Below are 20,710 nucleotides of genomic sequence, written 5' to 3'. Positions count from 1 at the left end.
GTAGAAAGGGTGACAAATATTTCTCAAAAGTATGTCATAAAATGGTTTAATGAAATCAAACACTTGATACAATATAAACACTTTAATAGAATCCAAAACCAATTTTTAGTGCTGCTTCAGTGCAGACATGTTAATAAAAAAAATTTTAATCATTTATAATCTTAGTGATCCCAACAATGTGCTCTAAAAACAACAACACATACTGTTATAAAGAAGCACCTTTACCGGGCATGTCGACAATGTTTGATAAAATAATTAACTTTGATAAAAACTATTTTAAATTTAAATTCTTAGGGTTTGAAGTAAAAAATTATGGGTTGAATTTGAGGCTGGCCAAGATAAACAACGCAATCTTATAGCCCACAGGGCGCTGGTGCACGGACGGCAGATGACGAAGGCTGCTGCCAAGCAGGCTCGCACCCTAGAGCTGGCTTTTACACTGAAACCTCGACCGCGTCAAGCAGAGCAGAGGCGAGCTGGGGGTAGAGGAAACTCACGATATCACAGGTATAATTGGTTTTAGGGTATGAGGAATTTTAGAGAGAAAAAAGTACTGGAGTAGAAGGGAAATTATACTTCTAGCACCACGAGGTGTCATAAATGTCAGTACGTGGAATTAGAAGTGGTCTGAGGGACTCAGGAGAATTTTGTGAGTACTTTAAAGTATTTAAAGGAATTGATTGTACTTTCTCAAAAATGTTCGACAGTGGTGGATGTATGTCTGTATTGATAAGCAAGTTCACTACACCGCAGTGGTTTCATATGGAGGCAACTTTTTTTATGGATAGTATTCCTATGTAATCTATTGGCAGAAGTCAGAACCTTTTTAAATGGTTATTATTGTCTCCGAGTACAAATCTTTCTATGTCTATTTGTTTCATTCAGTTGAATTTTTAAGCAAACAAATAATCTTATCAGCTGATTATATCAACATTAAAGAATGCAATGTGCGCTGCTGTTTGGAATGTGGTTACATTGTATTCATTATAGTCTTAAAATATTATTTTTTTTTTAGCTAATACATGTATGGTACGAAATGTTGAAGATGGAGCTTGTATTGGCTACTATTGACTTAATCGCTACATTTAGAACACACAAACCAATACTTAAAACTTTTATTTTTGTGAGGCCTTTCGATAGCAAGACTATCTTCGTCAGACACATCACAAAAGACACATAACTCGGCAACACTCAGACAATTACCTGACTCAGCGCTTGGTGGTCATCACATGCCAATTTGCATAGTATGTAATTGTAAAAGGGTTAAACAGATTTTGATAATTTGAGGGTATGCTTATTATTGGTTCTTAATGCAATTTTATGCTCGATATCTATCCTACATAATTTTTTTTTTTTATTGAAGGATCAGGAAGGAGATTAGACTTGCTACAGTGGAGGTATAAGGTAATGCCAATTGTGAGAGATTACAATCTTTAACACATGAGAGATTGCTCCTGTGAAAGATTGCTGCAATTTTCAAAATTCTTAAATATTATTATGATTAAACATTATTGGCAGCTTGGGAGCTTGCCTTTTCTCTTCTCATACATTTATTTATAGGACCTTTAAATCTGTTGGTCTCTTACTTTGTTGTCAAAATAATTAAAATTTTGTTGTCCCCTACAGCCAATTCAGCAATATTCCCTGATAGAAACATTTAACTTTATAAATAAAATCACTCACTTGTAATAAATTCAAGTTCCTTTTTGAATGTTGTTACACAGAAAATAAGGAACAACACATTTAAAAAGGGAAAAGACACATATTCTTTTGAAGTACAAATAAATTTTTTATTTTTATGCTAAAAAAGAAAGTCCGGTAACTTGCTTATGATAGTGTAATCTCCAACAGTATAGACGCAAAATATTACTGTACCGACAATCTTACACCAAATTGTGCTGTACCCGTAGTATGTTTATTTATTTACAAAGTTTTATACGCAGATTAGAGTAATATATTCAAGAGATATTTAGTTAAACTAATCACAAAATGTTTTGAGATTTCCTATTGAAGGAAAATAACAGATAATAAAAGTGTAAGAAAGAGGAAATAGTCTTCATGTAATCTCTTGTGTCCAGAAAGTAGGTGTGATCCCTACTGTGTCAAAAAAAAATGAAAAGCATTAAATTAATAATTTTAATTATTTCAGATTATTGAAATGCTCACATTTATATTTAGGTCTAAAAATACTTTCATATGTAGAACAAAAGTAAGTTGAGCAATATGAGAAATAAAGGTTATTTATAAATATTCTAATGTACAAGGGTGTATCAAATGAAACGATAATAAACGATTAGATCATCCTGGAGAAATTCACCATCCTTGTCCGAAATTCCAAAGATGACGTAACATTCTCTTACGTATGAAGTCCAATCAAAACTACAGTGTTCAGCATTTTCCTCCTGTTCATCACATAACATACACAATGAATCATCCTTAATAACGCCAAATTTTTGTGAAGAACTGTCCAATTGATTTAAATTGAATAGACTTTCTTAAAAACCCCATTTTAAGGCAAAAACCATGCTGATAATGAACTAACTTAGACCAACTGTATAGTTAATACATGTAAGTTTTTGGGATGACATGTAGGTTTGCATTCAAGATTTTATTTAATACAGTCTCAATTGAAGAATATAAAGTTGTGTATTACTCAGTCAAGTATTGGTACATATCTGTATACTTCAAGCTTCAAAATTTTGGATTTTGCTTCAACCTTTAAATTTGTTCTTTTGTTTCTTTACCTGTATTTGATTCTGTGAGGGTAGTATCTTCATCTATGTCGTGAATTCTGGAGTTTCAATGATTATCGAGCTTAATAGATCTAACCTGTCTTCTATTCAATCTGTGAAGTTATTGATATTTCACTCTGTGTTATTCATTGATTCACTGGTGATTGTAGTGTCACTAGGATTTCTACCTTCTTCTTTATAACTTTTGTGTGCTTGGTGTCTCTCAGCTCCAAATGGTTCATACCACGCAGTCTCACATGACTTTTATGACTTCCCAATGACTTGGCAAAGCCTATTAATCCAGGAGATTGCCCAGTATCCCTGAGGCTCTGTTCATGACCTCTTTTGCCCAGTGCCATAAGGCTGAGCTGAAACCGAAAGTGGAGGCTAAAGAAGGAAATCAGGAGTGGGTATTGTTGTGCATTGAGGGAGAAATAAAAAAAAATAATAATAAAAAAATAGAAAGGAGACCTTTACTGAGACCAATCAGTAGGAATTCCCCCTTATTCACATCCAATGTCAAGAAAGAGAAAAAAATGTGTGCTTTAATAACTAAGTTATTTAAAGTTACTTAATTTTAATCTTTTTGGAGGCATGATTCTATAGTATTTAAATAAAAAGAGTTGTGCACGAACCTATTTTTCTACCTTGGGATTACGCTCAGTTTTAGTCTTATCAAGATAAACTACAACCAAAGTAAACAGAAATAATTTTGTAGCTTGATTATATCAACTTGCTATAAGAATATGGGTGTATATGATGAAAAAAACTGTTTTCTCCAGTTACAGTGACGAAGAGGAAGGTGCTGTGGGTGGAATGGCAGGGGACTACCATCGCTCCTCTCAGCCATCCTCAGCACACCCTACATTTTCCAAGATCAACACGGCGAGTAATGATGAGTTCCCATCCTTGGGAGGCAGCTCAGCTCCGGTGTCCCGCCAGGGTCTGCATTTCCCAAAGCCTGGAGGAGTCACAATTCATCGAACAGGGGGCAAGTTGGCGATGACTGAAGAAGACTTCCCTGCGCTTGCACCAGAGGCTACTGCCTCAGTCAGTCTGCGAGTGAATAGTGTTAGTGCAGCTGAGCGAGCGAAGGGCTCAAAACCTACAAATGTTTCCATTCATGTAAACCACCGACCTGGCGGCGTTGTTGCTACCGTCTCAAGTTCAAAAAATTCTCACTCGAGGGAACGAGACCCTTTCCCGGCATTGCAAAATAGTTATAATGGAAAAAACACCTGTAGCAACGTCATCGACACAGTGGAATGCAGCAAGAGATTCTGAACCGAAAATGTCAGTTAAGAGCAAATCTACCCAGCAGCCATCTAAATCACAACAGAAGAGTTCAAAAAATTACAATTATGACGATGATGATTTCCCCATACAAAATAATTTTCCAGCACGGTTAACAGGAAATGTTCCTTCCCACATAGCAAGCCTGGCAACCACACAATGGTCATCAGGAAGAGAGCCTGAACCCAAGTTTTCTGTCAATAAAAATAAATCTAATCAGCCCCCGCCACCTAAGTTGCCTCAACCGAAGACTTTTCATATTGAAGATGATTTTCCCAGTTTGAATTCCAGATTTGATGCGAGCTGTAGTTTTACACCAGAGCCAGTGGAGCCCAAACCACCAGAGAGTAAGGCTAAGAGAGAATCTTCAATTTCAATATCAGTAGATAATGACTGGACTAAAGCCAGCAAAAATGTGGTGAGCAATGATAACATTTCAAGTGACAGTGATATCGGCAGCAGAAAGAGCGGCAAGAAGAAAAAGAATAAGTCAAAAACAAAAAAGGATTTGGTTAGTGAACCGGCTAAGTCAGTTCCAGTGAAGAGCAGTAACAATGAGAACGGTAAAAAGAATAAACAGAAAGAAGAGCCAAAAGCAAAATCAAAGCAGATAAAGGTTGAAAGCCAAGTTTTTGAGAATAAAGTGAAAAGCGAGGAAACTTCTGGAAAGAAAGTGCAAGAAACGTTGGAAAGGAAGCGATCTGAGTTAAAAATCCAAAGCCTGAACGGTCAACCACAGCAGGATAACAATATCAACATGAGTGAATTTCCATCATTGAGTGGTAAAAGACTTCCACCAGGTTTCTCCAATCCTGTGAAGGAGAAAACATCAGCACCACCAGGGTTTGAGGGGCCATCAGCTCCTCCTCCAGGATTCTCTATTACACTCAATTCAGTTGCTCGGCCCCCCAGTAACGGCCTTACCTTCACTAGTAGTAGTGGACAAAACTACGCCATCAGCCCGAGTAAGTGGAGCAAACATATGACATGTAACTTTGTAAGTATAACTTGATTTTAAAGGTGACGATTTAAAGTTTTCTGTGTTTTTAAATCATTCGAAGGCTACAACAGTCCGTAATGTAGTAAAATGTGACCATGTTTTTGAACAATACTAAAGATTCTTTCTATTAAAATATTTTCCTTATAATAGACCTATACAGGGTGACAATTAAGTCTGGAACCTCTTTTTTAATTTTTAAACCACAATATAAAAAAATACCAAAGTTCACACGTGCTTACTGGTGATAGTAACGCACACATCTGCCCAATTACCGACCAGATAATCTCTCTGGGGGGACGGTCCACAAGGAGTCAGACAAAATTCTTAAATAGCAGCATAGGTCAAGTTTGGTATCAAATTAAAGGTCTCACTTAGCAGAGTACAATTCCGCAAACCGAATTTCAAAAGGTGGATTCATTCAGTAGTAATAGCGGTTTGAATTTTTAAACTATTGAACAATTGTTAAATTATTAACTATTACAAGTAAAAACCAATTTTTAAGTACCTGTGATGAAAGTAAGTGTTCAAAATATTCCCCTTAACTTCAGATTTTAACGTGAATGATCTTTGTATTTATGAAACTGTTTTTATGTCAAAGAATATATTGATTCTATTCATGTTTTGTTGAATTTTTAATTACAACATAACGCGTAGTATGTATGTTGAGCAAAATATACCCAAGTTTTATAAAAAGAAGACTAGTTTTATTGGTACAAAACTTTAGTTCAATCTTCTTCTTAACCCTTTGAGTGCCACGGGTACTTTCCGAAGGCATATGCATAAAGTGCCACGCTGTTTTTCGCATATTTGTAAGCTTTTGGGAAAAAAGCTGTTGTAAAATAACTACCAAACAGATTTCCATCATTTTGTTGTTGTTTTTTTTCTTATTAAATGCAGAATATGATACATATCGTTACAAATAAAATTTGATTTAAAAAAAATAAAAAAATTTCAGTATTTATAAAAAAAAGTTTTTTACTTTTGTATAAAAATTTAAGTTTCGACCTAATTTGTGTGTATACGGTATTTTTAAGATTTTTTTTCTTTATACCATGATAAAGGCCATATGATTATAAATAAAACCCATGTGTAATATCTTATTATAGAATTTAAAAAACATGGCATTATATGTATTAACAAAATGCTGCCCGGTACCGACATTTTATAAACTGTACTTCAAAGTCAAAGTCAAAAATCTCTTTATTTACAAAATTTCATAGAGAAATGTATTGGCGTCAATAATACAATGTTAAAGTTTAAAAATTTACAAAATAAATAAGTTGAATTGAGCAGTCTTGATGTCTAAGATGGTCATGTGTCTTGTAGATATTCTTCCAGCGTGTAGAATGGCCTGGTCACCAGCCATCTATTCAGTGCCATCTTCAGTTTCTTGCCCTTCTGAGCCTTTATCTCGGTTGGCAGCAGGTTGTAGAGCTTGCGTCCCATGTACGATGGCTTCCTCCCGTACAGTGATAGATGGTGTGCTGGCAGGATGTAGTTGTCAGCATGTCGAGTGTTGTACTGGTGTACATCTGTTCCCCGAGGGAGTTCATTCATGTCGGCAAACATAATCACTTCCTGGATGTAGAGGGCCAGAACTGTCAAGATGCGAAGATCCTTGAAACCTTCACGACAGCTTTCCTTGGGTCCTAGGCCTTTAAGAGTTCTTATTACTTTCTTCTGTATCAGGAGAAGTCTCTGTAGGTTAGTGACTGTGGTGCCTCCCCATATAGCAATGCTGTACCTCAGATGTGATTCAAAAAGGGCATAATAAGTTGTCTTTGCAGTGATTAAATCACTAATGTGGTAAATTCTTTTGATAACAAAGAGGCTGGTGTTTAGTTTCCTGCAAAGGTTGTCAACATGCTGAGTCCATGAAAGAGTTTCGTCAATTGTTACGCCAAGAAATGTTGCCTTGGGTTGCATGTCAACTTCTGGTAGGGCTGCAATTTCATCTCGTTCTTCTACCGAATGCTAGTTGTTTGGTCTTGGTCATATTGACTACTAGGTCGTTTGAGTGGCAGTACTGGTATGCCATATTTAGTGCAGTATATGAGTCAATTGCTAGCTCTTCTGCAGAGCTCCCAGTGAGCAGAAGAGTAGTATCGTCGGCGTACATTAAAGTAGAACAGTAGGCATTTAAGAGATGAGGCATGTCATTGGTAAATAAGATAAACAGTACAGGGCCTAGGACTGATCCTTGTGGAACTCCTCGGCTTACAGGTAACGGTTTTGGATCTGATGTTTTGTATTATCCCTTTGCTATGATGTCTTATCTCCACCACTTGGGTGCGTTCTTCCAAATAGCTTTTAAACCACCTGTAAGCAGAGCCACTAATACCCAGGCTTTGAAGTTTTTGCAGGATGAGGTTGTGTCCTAGGCAGTCAAAGGCTTTGCTGAAGTCAAGCATTATGCCAGTCACAAGCTTTCCTGCTTCCAGTTGATCGCAAATGAACTCTGCCAGCTCAGCAATTGCAGTTGTTGTGGATCTGCCTTTCACAAACCCATGCTGACTATTAGTTAGCAAGTTTTGTTGTTTAAGGTAGTCCATCAGTCTCTTTAATACAACTTTTTCTATTACTTTGGAAAAGGTGGAGATCAGTGAAATTGGTCTATAGTTGCTAGGTGTCTTTTGGCAGTTACTTTTATGCTTAGGATATACTTTTGCAACTTTCAAGGCGGATGGAAAGAGTCCCGATGATAGTGACTTATTTATGATGCTGACCAAGGGGGTTGTAAGGGCTTCACTGCAGTGTTTAAGTAACTTTGATGATACTTCATCAAGCCCTGCTGAGGTTTTAGACTTCATGCTTTTAATCATAATTTGTACTTCTTCTGTAGTGGTGTTGTGAAGTTGGCTGAGCCTACAATTTGCTACATGGAGTGTTAGCTGTTGACCTTTTTGGTGCTGATTATTGATGTCCAACGTTTTCTGTGCAACTTTGGTGAAGAATTCATTGAAATGTTCAGCGATTTCATTTGGATTGGTTGTTTCTTTTCCATTTATCTTCAGTTTCAGCTGCTCTTTGCCTTGTTCTGCACTCTTCCTTTCACTGTTTACTATTTGCCAGATTGCTTTTGATTTATTGTCAGCTCTGTTTATACAGTTAGATGATGCCTGGCGTTTTAGCATTTTTAGTCTAAGGTCATAGTTTTTCTTAGCAAGGGCTGTGTCTGTTTTATGCAGGTCACTTCCTGTAGTCTGGTACTTTCTAAGGCATTGAAGATAAGTTTCTTTCAGTGTAAGAGCTTCACCGTCTTTATGGTTAAAATTTGTTTTCTTCTTATTTCTGGTTTTCTTTTTAGGGCAAGCTGCATCAATGTATATTGCCAGAGTATTTAAGAAGGCATTGTATGCGTCTTCAGCATTTTGGGCTCCAAATACTCCAGCCCAGTCCTCATTGTGCAGTAAAGTTTTTAGAGTGTCAAGATTGTCCTTTTTCATTTGTCGTTGAATAAGACTAGAGGTTTCTGTTTTCTGTGCTTCAAGAGATATTTTACTCAATTGTGCGGTGTGGTCTGACAAGCCTGTGTGTATTACTGTGGCATTGATGTTGGATGCAGATAGGTTTGAGCATATACAGTCTATGGAGGAGGTGGAGTTGTAAGTGATTCTGGTTGGGGGTAGAGGCAATCTCATCATGTTATGGCTGGCCAGTGTTTCTTCAAGTTTTCGTGATTCATTATTTGACACTAGGCTGTTTACGTTTATATCACCCATAATGATTATTGAGTGGTTTTCAGCCTTAGTTTCTTCGATGATGTTAGAAAGAATGTCTAAGGCTTCATTCAACTTTTCGCTTGGAGATCTATATATGCCAGAGACGTAAAGGTGTTGTTTTCCGACCGCTATTCTGAGCATTGCCACCTCACATTACGAGTTCCTTGCAATGATGCGATATCTCCAGTGGCTCTGTTTTTTGTTGTAGTGAGTCTTTCACATATATTGCAAACCCCTCCTTTTCTGGTTTCTTTCCTGCAAAAGTGTGCTTTGAGGGAGTATTCTGGGAGTTTAGTATTCTCTAAGAGTTCAGACTTCAGACCATGCTCACTCAAGATGACTATGTCAGGTTGAATGTCTTGAAGTAGATGAGATAATCTGTCTACTTTGTTCCTTACCTCTTGCACATTTTGATGTAGTATTAGCAGTTCCCTTTTAAATGACTTCTTCTTTACTGCGTTGGGGGTCAAGTTCTCTCCTTTCTGTGGCTGCCATTCAATAAAAAAGAAGGAGAAGAGTTGTTATTGGAGTGGTTTATTAGATAGTTAGCTTTAAATTGCTCAATGTTTGTGTTGTAAAATTCTTCTATTGTTTCTTTGGGCCCAAGTTTGGTTGCAGTGTAAGGTGGTCTTTTCTCCAAGGGTGGTGTCTCTTTACTTAAAGGTAAGAGGTTATCTTCAACAATTTTTGGTTGTAGGTTTGCTGTGTCGAACTTAAGTGTGTCCAATGTCTGGAAGTTATTACAAGGAATGGGATGGTTTTTTTATTTGGCTGGCAGCATATTTTGCTGTTTGAAGTGAGATACTCATGTGGTTAATTTGTTTTTGTTGAATTTTCCTTGTACTATGAAGTGAGCTGTTAACAAATGTTTTTGGAGTGGATTTTGGGTACCTTGAAGTTGTCTGTGTTGGAATTATTGCAGTTTGAGTACTCTGTTCATGAAGAACAGGTCTTTGTGAAACATTGGGCTGGGAGTTAAGCTGATCATTAAGGCGTGCAATTGTGGTCTCCAAAACTATCTTGTCTGGATTTCATCTGGGCCAACTCCAATACAATGTTTGGTGGGGTTTTAAGTTTTGTCTCTGGTGATGCAAGACATTCTGCGGTTTGAGTCTCAGTTTCTACCTTACTTCTAGTTTCCAGTTTGCCACTATCTCTTAGGTGTATTGCATTTTGTGTTTAGAAGAGAGATTTGTGTTTCAAGATTTTTTATTTTAATGGATTGGTCTTCAATTAGATGTTCCTGCTTTTGATCATAGTCTTCAAAGATATTTTGGATTTCCAAGTTCTTTTGCTTTTCTTTTTGAATTTGACTTTGTAGCTCTGCTAACTCTTGGGTCAGAGATTCAATTCTTCTATTGTATTTATCTTCTTCTTCAGTCAGTTCTTCAATCTTAGCCTCACTACTAGCTAGCTTGCACTGGGTACTTGTCAACTTGCTTTCTAAAATAGATATTTGTTCCTTTAATTGTCGGTTTTCTTCCAGTAATGCCGAACCTATTGTAGCAGCCATTGTCAGCTTATCCTCTTCACTAACTGAGTTTTGTAAAAGATCATTTTCAATAAGACTGTTTTCCAGGGCTGTAATTGAGTTATTGGATGTTTTGTTTTGTGGACCAGATGAGGTTATAGGTGCTAGGTCAAGTGACTGGTTAGCCTTGTCTTGAAGGACAGATATTGTGGGTAATTTTGGTAGGTCAGAGCAGTTTCTGCAGGTCCATGTGTTAATCTCAACCTTTGACAATTTCTTGAGGCACTTGTCTGTAATATTTACACACCCTGCATGGTACCACAGGTGACATGGGCCTGTACATTTAATAGCAGAATACTTTACTCCAATACTACAAGCACCACATGGGTATTTGGAGGTCATTGTTCCAATGTAAAATTGAATCAGTTTTTAAAAGTTTGGCTGTTTCTTTATGTCAAAAATCTTCAGGTTCTAATGTAAAATTTAGTAACTCAGGTCAGACTCTTATTGGTCAAAAATAGGATAATGTCATTCAGAAACTGTTTATTTATACTAAGTTTGTCAGACTCTTAGTGGTCAACAATAGGGTAATGTCATTCAGAAACTGTTTATTTATACTAAGTTTGTCAAAACTCTTAGTGGTCAGAGAGTGTGGGCAGGTTTGAAATGTAATTGTGCATTTGTATCAGGAGAGGAGATATAATACAGCCTGTGATAGCACTATTGCCAGTTGTGAGGAGTTATGCTGAGTAGAGGAATGCTGACTCTGTTATCTAGGTCAGCGGCCTGGCTCACAGGTGGCTTAGTCTAGCTAACAAGACAGTCTTGTTATTGAGAAGAATTATAAGTAGTGTTAGTGACGTCACTAGCTTATGTAGTTAAACTATTTTGTGACGTCACAGTTTTATGTTATATAAAATTTCTCTCTTTTTTTTATGTGTTGCAAATAAATATTTTTATCTTAGGAGCATTATTCTCATGTTTTAAAACAGTGCTTAGTTGTAAAAATCTGATTTTCAACGTATTGCTGCCCTTGAAATGTAGGTCAGCTAGTAGTGTTTTTTAAAAGTATATTTTCTTGTTAATCTTTAGTTGAAATTGTTTGTTTTATTAGTGAATTGACTCACGGTACTCCAGGTAAGGTGTTGATTATAGATTATTTGTTGTTGTCAACCTAAAACCATCACTATTTTGCTGTTTCTTGAGACACTTTTCACTGTAGTTGTTGGCAGGTAGCCATCTTGGATTCTATTTGTCAGATTCTACTTCATTTGTCAGAGTTTAGAAATTACTTAGTAATGATGTAGTTTTCCCAATAAATCTAATAAAACATTAATACAACACAAATAATTATGATTAGTAAATTTAGAAACTAATACTTGCTAACATATTTACATAAAAGTTTACGGTAATTCTAAGCAATATATGGGTCAACCTCGATTTTTCTCATATTACAATATAATGTTCCAATAGTCAATTAGAAAAGGAAATGACTAGAATTTCTTGCCGGAAAGCAGTTATAGGGAGCAGGCAACCGCCAGACGGTCATATATTGCTTTAGAGTTACCTATTAGTGATCAGGGGCACTGACGTGATCTGGGCTTCAAATTTGGAACTACTCGAGTTAATTTTTTTTTCTAAAAGAGCAAGCAGCGCGAAGCGCTGCGCAGCGGGCAGGCATCGTGCGTGATCCTTTTTTTTATTAAAAATTTCTGATAAATTGTTATTACATATTACAATATAATGTAGGTAATGTATGTAAAACAATTTTAAACACATAATTACATGCTGGAAAGCAAAGTAAAGTAACCAATACATGTATAATCCGCCCAATACAAAATCTCCGTAAAAATCTGGTAAAGGAATCTGTGTCATTCCTTTGGCCTGAATCAATTCAGAATATACGAAGATCACGCACGATGCTTGCCCGCTGCACAGCGCTTCGCGCTGCTTGCTCTTTTAGAAAAAAAATTAACTCGAGTAGTTCCAAATTTGAAGCCCAGATCACGTCAGTGCCCCTGATCACTAATAGGTAATTCTCGCGGTTGCCTGCTCCCTATAACTGCTTTCCAGCAATAAATTCTAGTCATTTCCTTTTCTAATTGACTATTGGAACATTATATTGTAATATGAGTTGCCTGCTCCGTATAACTGCTTTCCGGCAAGAAATTCTAGTCATTTCCTTTTCTAATTGACTATTGGAACATTATATTGTAATATGAGCAAAATCGAGGTTGACCCATATATTGCTTAGAATTACCAAGTTTACATTTACAAAATAATAACCCTAATAATATTTACACTGAAAATTCACGTTTTTTCGCTTGAACACAACTCAAATCATACATTACTTTTGTAAAGAAATACAGTAAAATACTATATAAGTTACTATTTTATTTTGTATTAACTCAAATGCTTGGTTATCGGCACATAAACAACAAGAAAGGCCGTTACGCAACACGGTACTCGTCCGCTACGTCGCGTGACTGTAAGACAGACAGAATCATCGTACAGGTACTTATCACAGCCCACTATTTTTGGACGAGTTTTCCTTATCAGAGATCAAAATAAACTTCATTATACGTTCCTTCTTCCATAATGAATAGAAAAATACTCGATGAGTCATACTTCTTATCTCCAAATCGTCTCCAAATAGACACACGAATGACCTGACATTTCCGAATAATGAAAACGTTGTGTTCTTATAGTTTTTTATTTAATTGATTGTCGTAATAACTTGTACATTCCAAAATAGGTTAAATAAAGTCAGTTGTTTTTAACAATGTAATTTATTTTGTCCCCGATAAGGAAAACTCGTCCAAAAATAGTGGCTTCTTGATAAGTACCCAAACAACATAAGTTTCACAGATTAAAATAGTAGAGAAAACAACATAAAACTCGTATTTATTGATAGTTTGGAACCTATTGAATACAGCCGTCTGATTATTTGGCCCAAATAATCTTGTACTATATAAAATACTATCGAAATACGAAACGTCAAAATTGGCGACGCTTAGCACTTATGCACTTTTTGTAGCGTCAAAATTAGCGACGCTGTGGCACTCAAAGGGTTAATATACAAAATGAGCAAAATTATGATAAATTAAAGAAATTACTTAAACATTATTTATTAAGCTTATCCTTGTATTTTTTGAAGATTTTTTCTGTAAATGTTAATAACTTTAAAGTATTATTAGGTATTTTTGAAAATTTATGTAATCAAGATAATATGTAATTGTAAAAGTATAGTTTGCTAAATCTTACTTTATAGAAGTCCAAAGGACTATTCTCCATGAATTATTGCCAAAGCTGATATCTTTTTTTATAAAAATTAAAACAAATTTGTTTATACTTAATGGGAATTATAAAAATCTGTATTGATGCTATTCTTGTAACCTGTTACATGCTTGAATAAAGAGATTTTGAATTTGAATAGTGAGTACAAGAGCTAGTTACTTTTGACTAGACAAGTACGTACCAACAAGAGTTATTTACAATGAGCTGTCATAACACAAAAATAAATAAGCTCAATTTCCTTTCTGTGTGGTCGCAGCAATTAGAACATATTTAAAGACTTATGTACATATAACATATAACCTAACTTATAACATATTAAGCCTGTACCAGCCATTGCTGTGATAACAGTGAATGGTTATCAGATTATTGCATTATCATTTAATTCAGAAATGTGGATTTTAAGTATTTAAAAATATATTAAAGTATATAATTATAAAAAAATAATAAAACAAAGATGAGTTTTTTATATAATACAGAATTCCTGATAACAGGTGGTCCAATTGTCTTAACTGTAGTATAATTTTGTTCAGTAATGATAATAAAAAATAAACAACTACTATTATAAGTAAAGTCAGGGAAATAAAGCAGTTCTGGTTCATAAGAAAACTTTTACAGCATTGAAATGCATGTAGCCTTGTTTGTAGTTCAAATACACATAAATTGTTGTGAGCTCTGCCAGTCATACAAGAGCATAGATGGATGGGCTTGTATGTTTTCATAATGAGATTGCTAGGTAGTAATTTACAACCTCAGTTACATAACTATTTACTAACTCAGCAGATACAGCATATTCATGTTTAAGAGATTTAAATAATATATAAATAAAAATGTATAGATTTTTAAGTAAATATTACTTTCTATAGATACACGAACAACAATAACCTATGTTATACAACCAAACGTATTATAACATTTGTGAAAAAATAAAATCTGAGGGTTCATTGAAGGTTATAATGTTTTCAAATATACTTAGCATTTTTAACAGTAAAATTGGGGTTGGAGTAAGATTTTTTATTATGGCATTACAAAGGTGAAAGGATTTTATTTTCAAAGTTGGATGATGCTCTTTTCTTGCTTTACACTGTAACAATAAATAAAACTAAATTTTACATTAAGCTCTTAGACAATAAATATAACATGACAGTAATTTTTTTGAGAGCTTACGTTTCTTTAATTTGTTTGAAGTCAGTTCCGATATATTTTATCATACAGGTGGAGAAGGAGGGGGATCATCACGTGTATTCCACTTACGTACCTCCACCCAACATAAAGAAACGCAATGCAGAGTTAGTGGTGCGCGTGACCACCGCTCTCGGCAACGCAGGCTGCACTTGATGAGTTCCTGCAGATGTCGGGGTTGTACCGACAGGGTTCGTTGACGGCAGAGGCTTACTTACAATCACTGTCGGGAGGCCATGGGCAACAAACAGTTCACTGAGATCTTCCCCGAACTCCTAGTGTTGTTACCTGACATTGGCAAACAACAGGTAAACTCTTCTCAAACATATTTAATTCTAAATGTGACTATCAAAATCTTGGAAGGAAACAGATATAATCAATTTTCTCTTGCCATGCAAAACTACTAGACATGTAACAGAACATGAAAATGGTCAGAAAGTTTATTGTTTAAGAAAATTGGACATTTTTCTTTCTATTAGTATCAGTACTGATACGCTTTGAGCAAATTATAAAGAACTTAATAACAAACAATGTAGGCCGTGTTTAAAAGGCTTGATATTGGGCACTGCCATCTAGTATACAACTAAAATGTCCGGATATTTGGTTTATGCTAATTGCAGGGTTGAGCATAGAGTAAGGGTCGTAAGTTAACAGATAAAGCCAGATTCAGCTGTGCAACATCACTGCGATCTCGCTCTTGTGGATAGAACGATTTTTGTTAATGAAATCACACCAGGAACAATCGCTGTGAGCAAGAGGATAATTTAGTTACTTGACAGATTGTTGAACATCTAATCTTAACTGTCAATCAGCAAAAGCCCAGTTATGGAACCACCCCAGCCACTTTCCTTTTCAGACTATGAATATCTCGTCTCGTCCCTTAAGTGTGACGTAACTCCTCTTCATTTTTACTTAACCAATTAATAATTAAGGAAAGTTGCAATATCTTATAGCCTTGCAGGCTTGAGTATTGCAGGTCAGGAGTGTTTTATTAAACTTTGCAAGCAAGTTAAAATAGAATTATGAAATAGCATTACACATATAAAAAATTTATTGTTAACCTATAGAAATAATCCCTTTGTCGTTGTGTTGATGATTAATTACTAAAAAGCTCTCTGGTGTGATACAAGTTGTAAATATTATGCCTGTTAATGCTTATTATTTAGCGAATTGCACATACCATGGGGTACTTGTCGCTCTTTGCTTGTGTCATAGCTAAGGCATTAATTTAACTCATATTTTTTTGTAGATGTATCTGTCTATTCCTGTTTTTTTGACCGTCGACATCGTTTGTAACATAAATAATTATACTGTTCCACCAAGTCTGAGTATTGTCCGTGTCTGAATTTTGTCCTTCGCAACATTTTGTTTTTTTATTTATTGGTAACATTGTTTATAAAAAACATTTTGGTTGTGAAATTATTATGTATTAAAACCGTGAAAAAGCCAAGAATTTGATTATATGGATCAGTGGTTCCGAAAAAAAGATGTTTTGAGGACCCCCTTATTCAGTTACTTTACTGATATGGACCCCCTCAAATCCTTGAACTTAAATGGTAAATTACATGCATAATAATCTGAGTTGCATTACTTAGTAAACCTACGGTTTTCCTACCCATTTACTTTATGATAGAAACTGTTTCTTATGAAAATTAAATTTGATAGTAGCACAAGTGTATCAAACGGATCAGATATTTGTAATAAACCAATGCGGAGTCACAATATGGTTTAAAAAGTTCATTCTAGCATGAACCAATAATAACAAAAGGGCCTATTCCTGTTTCCCTTCCTTTTTATTTCCACCATCTTGTGGTTTCCCTGCCTTGACAATTGCCATTGGCTAGTGCCCTCTGGTTAGTCGTAGGTGGTTGGTAGACGAATGCAGACGTATTGTGACCTGTATTCTGTAGTTCAGTTTTAATGATTAGTGTTGTGTATAGTTCTTTATTAAGTGCATGTTTTTAAAGTTAGTGAAGTTGACAAACAACATGGTGGTTTGTGATTCCTGACTTAGGCGTGCCACAACGCTTTGGTATGATTTGTTTATTTTAACCTAGTTTGTAATTATGTATTAGGTTAGTCATTTACCTGAAGAAGAGATCAGATTGCAGATCTTGAAACTGATTCTTGTTTCACTGAACGATGGCAAATGTCCCGAAAAATCCTGTTTCCTTCACAATCCTTCCATCGTCAAAATTAACCTTCAAACAAAGAACAATATTTAGGTACTACTTCTACTAAAAGTTCATTGACAAGTCACCTGTTAATTGTAGATCTTATCTACTACAAATTATGTAATGTTACTTAAAAATAAATTTCTGATTTCTGCTGAACTTACACAGGAACTATATTACAATAATAGCTACTGGAAGTTAAGTTAAATATTAAAATATTTTAATTGATCAAAACACACCTTGTGGACTCCTAAGGCATAGCCTGTGAACCACCTGTTGGGAACCACTGATTTAGTTTGAGTGGGAACTCTGTAGATAACTACTGAATCAAACTTTGATTTGAAGAATACTCTCTAAAACCTCTCTCACTTTTACCTGGCAAACCTTTCGAAAGTATTATTTTCCTTGATGAAGGAATTAAGAGATTCTTTCAGAATGACGTCCACGTCAAACCTTTATTTAAATATCAGTTTCTTTTCTGCAGCCTAGCTCAGCCTATCATATCTAGTCTTCTTGCTTCTAAAGAAGTACTGAAGGAACTAGCCAGTGTGAAACCATGGGTAGCGCATGCGCGGTAAGCAACTGTTCCCTCTCCACTCTGTAATAGATCATGTCGTACAGTCAGTGCCAAATAAACATTATGCTCACTTAACTTTTTAACAAAACTTTAGACCAAAGAATACTTAACTTTTTATCAGGACTTAAAAGATACACCATTTTTATAGAAATAGAAACATACAAGTGAGTCTCGGTAGTAGGACAGGTAGACATAACTAAGCAGTGACTTTGGCTTGTTTCCTGACTGTACGTCATCATTAAAAAAAAAACCTTATCTGATATTGGACAGTAATGTTCTCATCACCTGCCACCCTGGTCTACGCAGCCTCAACAATATCATAAGAGAATGTTACTATACCCTCAGAACTTCTCCCAGGTATTAGTCTAACCTAGTAGTCAAACTGGCAGCTTTCCTGCATTTCGTTCATTATATTGAAAAAAGTATGTTATTACAAATAAATTTATATTAATATAAATCTTGTAATACAGTGAGAAATACCTAAAGAATGGTTATGCTCACAGGACTTGTGGAAGGTAGCTGAACCAATGCAGTGAGTGGAGACTTCATGTGTGTGCTGCGTGCGCTCAGGTTGTAGCAGCAACAGACTTCAAACACCATTCATGCGACGCATTCGCTGGAGAATCATTTTCCGACGCTCGCTAACGGTCTTACAGGTCCCAATGCGTGGAGGAAATAAATAATTTATGTAATATATCTGGCTGATTAACTTATTTTGTCAGGGAGCAGCCACAGTGGGTTATTTTCACTGAACAGAATCGCTTGAATTGAGAACGAATCAACAGTTCCAAAAATTTTGCCATGTCAATTACTACGTAATGTATGATAATTCAATTGATTAAACAAAGGTTTTTACTCAAGATGTATTTGAAAGTTTTCTTACAATGGGTTTAAGGATAATATAAAAAATATTAAAAGCACAGAAAATATTCTTTTGAATCAGTGTGTTGCTTTTAATTGAAATGTATTCTTTTAATATTATTGATAAGTTTTATAAGACAGTAGAAACAATATTTACATGCTAGTAAAATTATTAGCATTTGATTTATTTAGGGTGATGTTTTTAAAGAGAAAAGATGTATGTATTAGTTTATAAGTTGAAAAAACATATTTTTAATTGTTCGGTCTGAACTGTTATAGTATGCCAGTGTATTTGCCCATATTTTGAATTCATTATTTTATGTTAGTACTTATAAGTAAATTCGGTAGAAATGGACTTGGTATTGTTTATCTCTTGTTATTGATTTCAAAAATTTAAAATATTCATAAAGCATCCATAAGTCTGATTAAAGTACTGACTGATTAAAACTTCTTCTATTAAGTCCACAAATGTGAAACAATTGTGCTTTCTAGTATATAACATTTTCTTGAAAATATATCATATTTAGATAGGACAGTTACATTTCCTTATACATAAATTTTCTAAAAACACAAAATAATTCATAATTAAAAAAATTGTGTAAATAAAATAAAGCAAATCAATTAGAAATGTATTTTAATTTTGTGCCATTAAAATGTTATTTCATAGCAATGTGAACATATTTAAATAGTTTTAATTGATATAACACTGAAAGCATTTCTTGCCAAAGTTTGTGTAAGAGAAAAGTGTCTTATTATATAGTTAATTTAACCTTAGCTGATTCATTGTTAATTGGAATGGTTTAGATATGACCCTAGCCTGTGAAGGCAGCTTCTGCTACAAGTAAGAATGACTACATGTCTTATGACTCGTTTACACAGGCTCAACAATGTAATCTATGTGTAAATGTAATTTTGTACATACTGTGGATAAGTTAACCAGACTTGTTTGTACAATGTATAGAATTGTTACAGTGGGTAATCTCCCTAAACTAATCGAATGGAGGGTTTTTGGTCTCCATTTTTGTGATAGAATGTAAATGATTTGAAGTCGCTTTATATATTTTTCAAATTCAAATATAGCTTCTAAAAGAGGAAATATTTTGTAAAATTGTAAAGTAAATAAAGTGTTTGAATTACAACTGTTCAGTTTATTTTTTGAAATTCCTTGTAAATAAAAATAGATATATATGTAGTATTTTAGTTATATTTAACCTTTATGATACAATCGACGTTAATAGAGACAGTACATACAATTATCAAGACGTAACAGTCGAATATTTAAAAATTTATATTTAAAATCTTTTAATATTTATAAAACTGTAAATTGGTATGTGATAAACAGGAAATAAGAGCTTAGACTTGAAAATATATCATATTTAGATAGGACAGCTACATTTCGCTATACATACATTTTCTAAAAACACAAAATAATTCATGTCAGTACATGAATGTCAACTGCAAGGGTGGATAAATTACATCCGGCTACTTGGAGTCTGCAAAAGGTCATGTCTGAGGATAGCTACTATTACTTACTTCATCCCTCATTTAGAGTTACATTCACATTGGCTGTTTGTTTGAATATATGTTTTAATTTATAATATAGTTTGTTTATCAAATTTCCATTTTTGGGACTTTTTTTACTATGTAATAGCAAATGAATATAATATATTAAACATCATATACATTTATATAAAATTTGAATAAATCATTGTTACTAATATTTAGCGTTATTAATTTTTATTTCAAAATAAAATATACTATATCCTTTTTGTAAAAACAAGTTATGTTTTATTTTAATTTCAAAGTTAAATACATACTACTTTCTTGTTTTTTTTTTTTTTTTTAGTACATATACATAATTTAGAATTCTATTTAGTTTAATTTCTTTAAATTGAACTTTGCTTACTCCTTGAATACTAAGGTTTGCATAATGTGATTCATATATTAGTCCCAAAAATTCAGAGTCACTATGTGAGACTTTTTCCATTTTATAAAATACAGTTGTAAGGTTTTCTTAGTTATAATACTGTGCTTATCGATGTGCGGTGTATCTACAGGCTTGCAGGCGCTTAAAGTGGGCAAGAACTTGTCGCGTTGTGCAGCGATCAACGGGACGATACGGCATCACGCCTTTTCATGTCGAAACACGAATTGTCGTTTAACGCTGGATTTTGCATTCTTGGCTACTATTCGTGTTCAGTACATCAAGTCGTCTGCTCTGAGTAACTCAACTAGTTTTTTTAATGTTTTCTATATAGTTGTTAATGTTTGTTATTTTATGACCTGGTGGACGCGCGCACCAATGCACGTCCAGATAGACAAAAGGCAGCCACATTTATTTTCACAAGCAAGTACGTTTTTGTCAATAAAACTTCATAAATATTAATGTTGCAGATGATTAAAG

General features: G+C 34.6%; 1 protein-coding gene across 1 annotated transcript in view; it reads left to right on the top strand.

The window, feature by feature from the left end:
* LOC124373300 (E3 ubiquitin-protein ligase ZNF598-like) overlaps positions 1–14,894 on the top strand; it is a 49,730-nt gene extending 34,836 nt beyond the window's left edge. The window contains 4 exon segments of the mRNA XM_046831682.1: positions 360–507; positions 3,515–3,964; positions 3,966–4,990; positions 14,728–14,894. Of these exon segments, the coding sequence (XP_046687638.1) occupies positions 360–507; positions 3,515–3,964; positions 3,966–4,990; positions 14,728–14,894 (1,790 nt within the window).
* The last annotated feature ends 5,816 nt before the right edge of the window (positions 14,895–20,710 follow it).

The sequence above is a fragment of the Homalodisca vitripennis genome, unplaced genomic scaffold (assembly GCF_021130785.1).
Source record: "Homalodisca vitripennis isolate AUS2020 unplaced genomic scaffold, UT_GWSS_2.1 ScUCBcl_5268;HRSCAF=11923, whole genome shotgun sequence".
NCBI classification, from domain to species: domain Eukaryota; kingdom Metazoa; phylum Arthropoda; class Insecta; order Hemiptera; family Cicadellidae; genus Homalodisca; species Homalodisca vitripennis.
The sequence above is the reverse complement of the archived record's forward strand: the minus strand, read 5'-3'. Positions and strand labels throughout refer to the sequence as shown.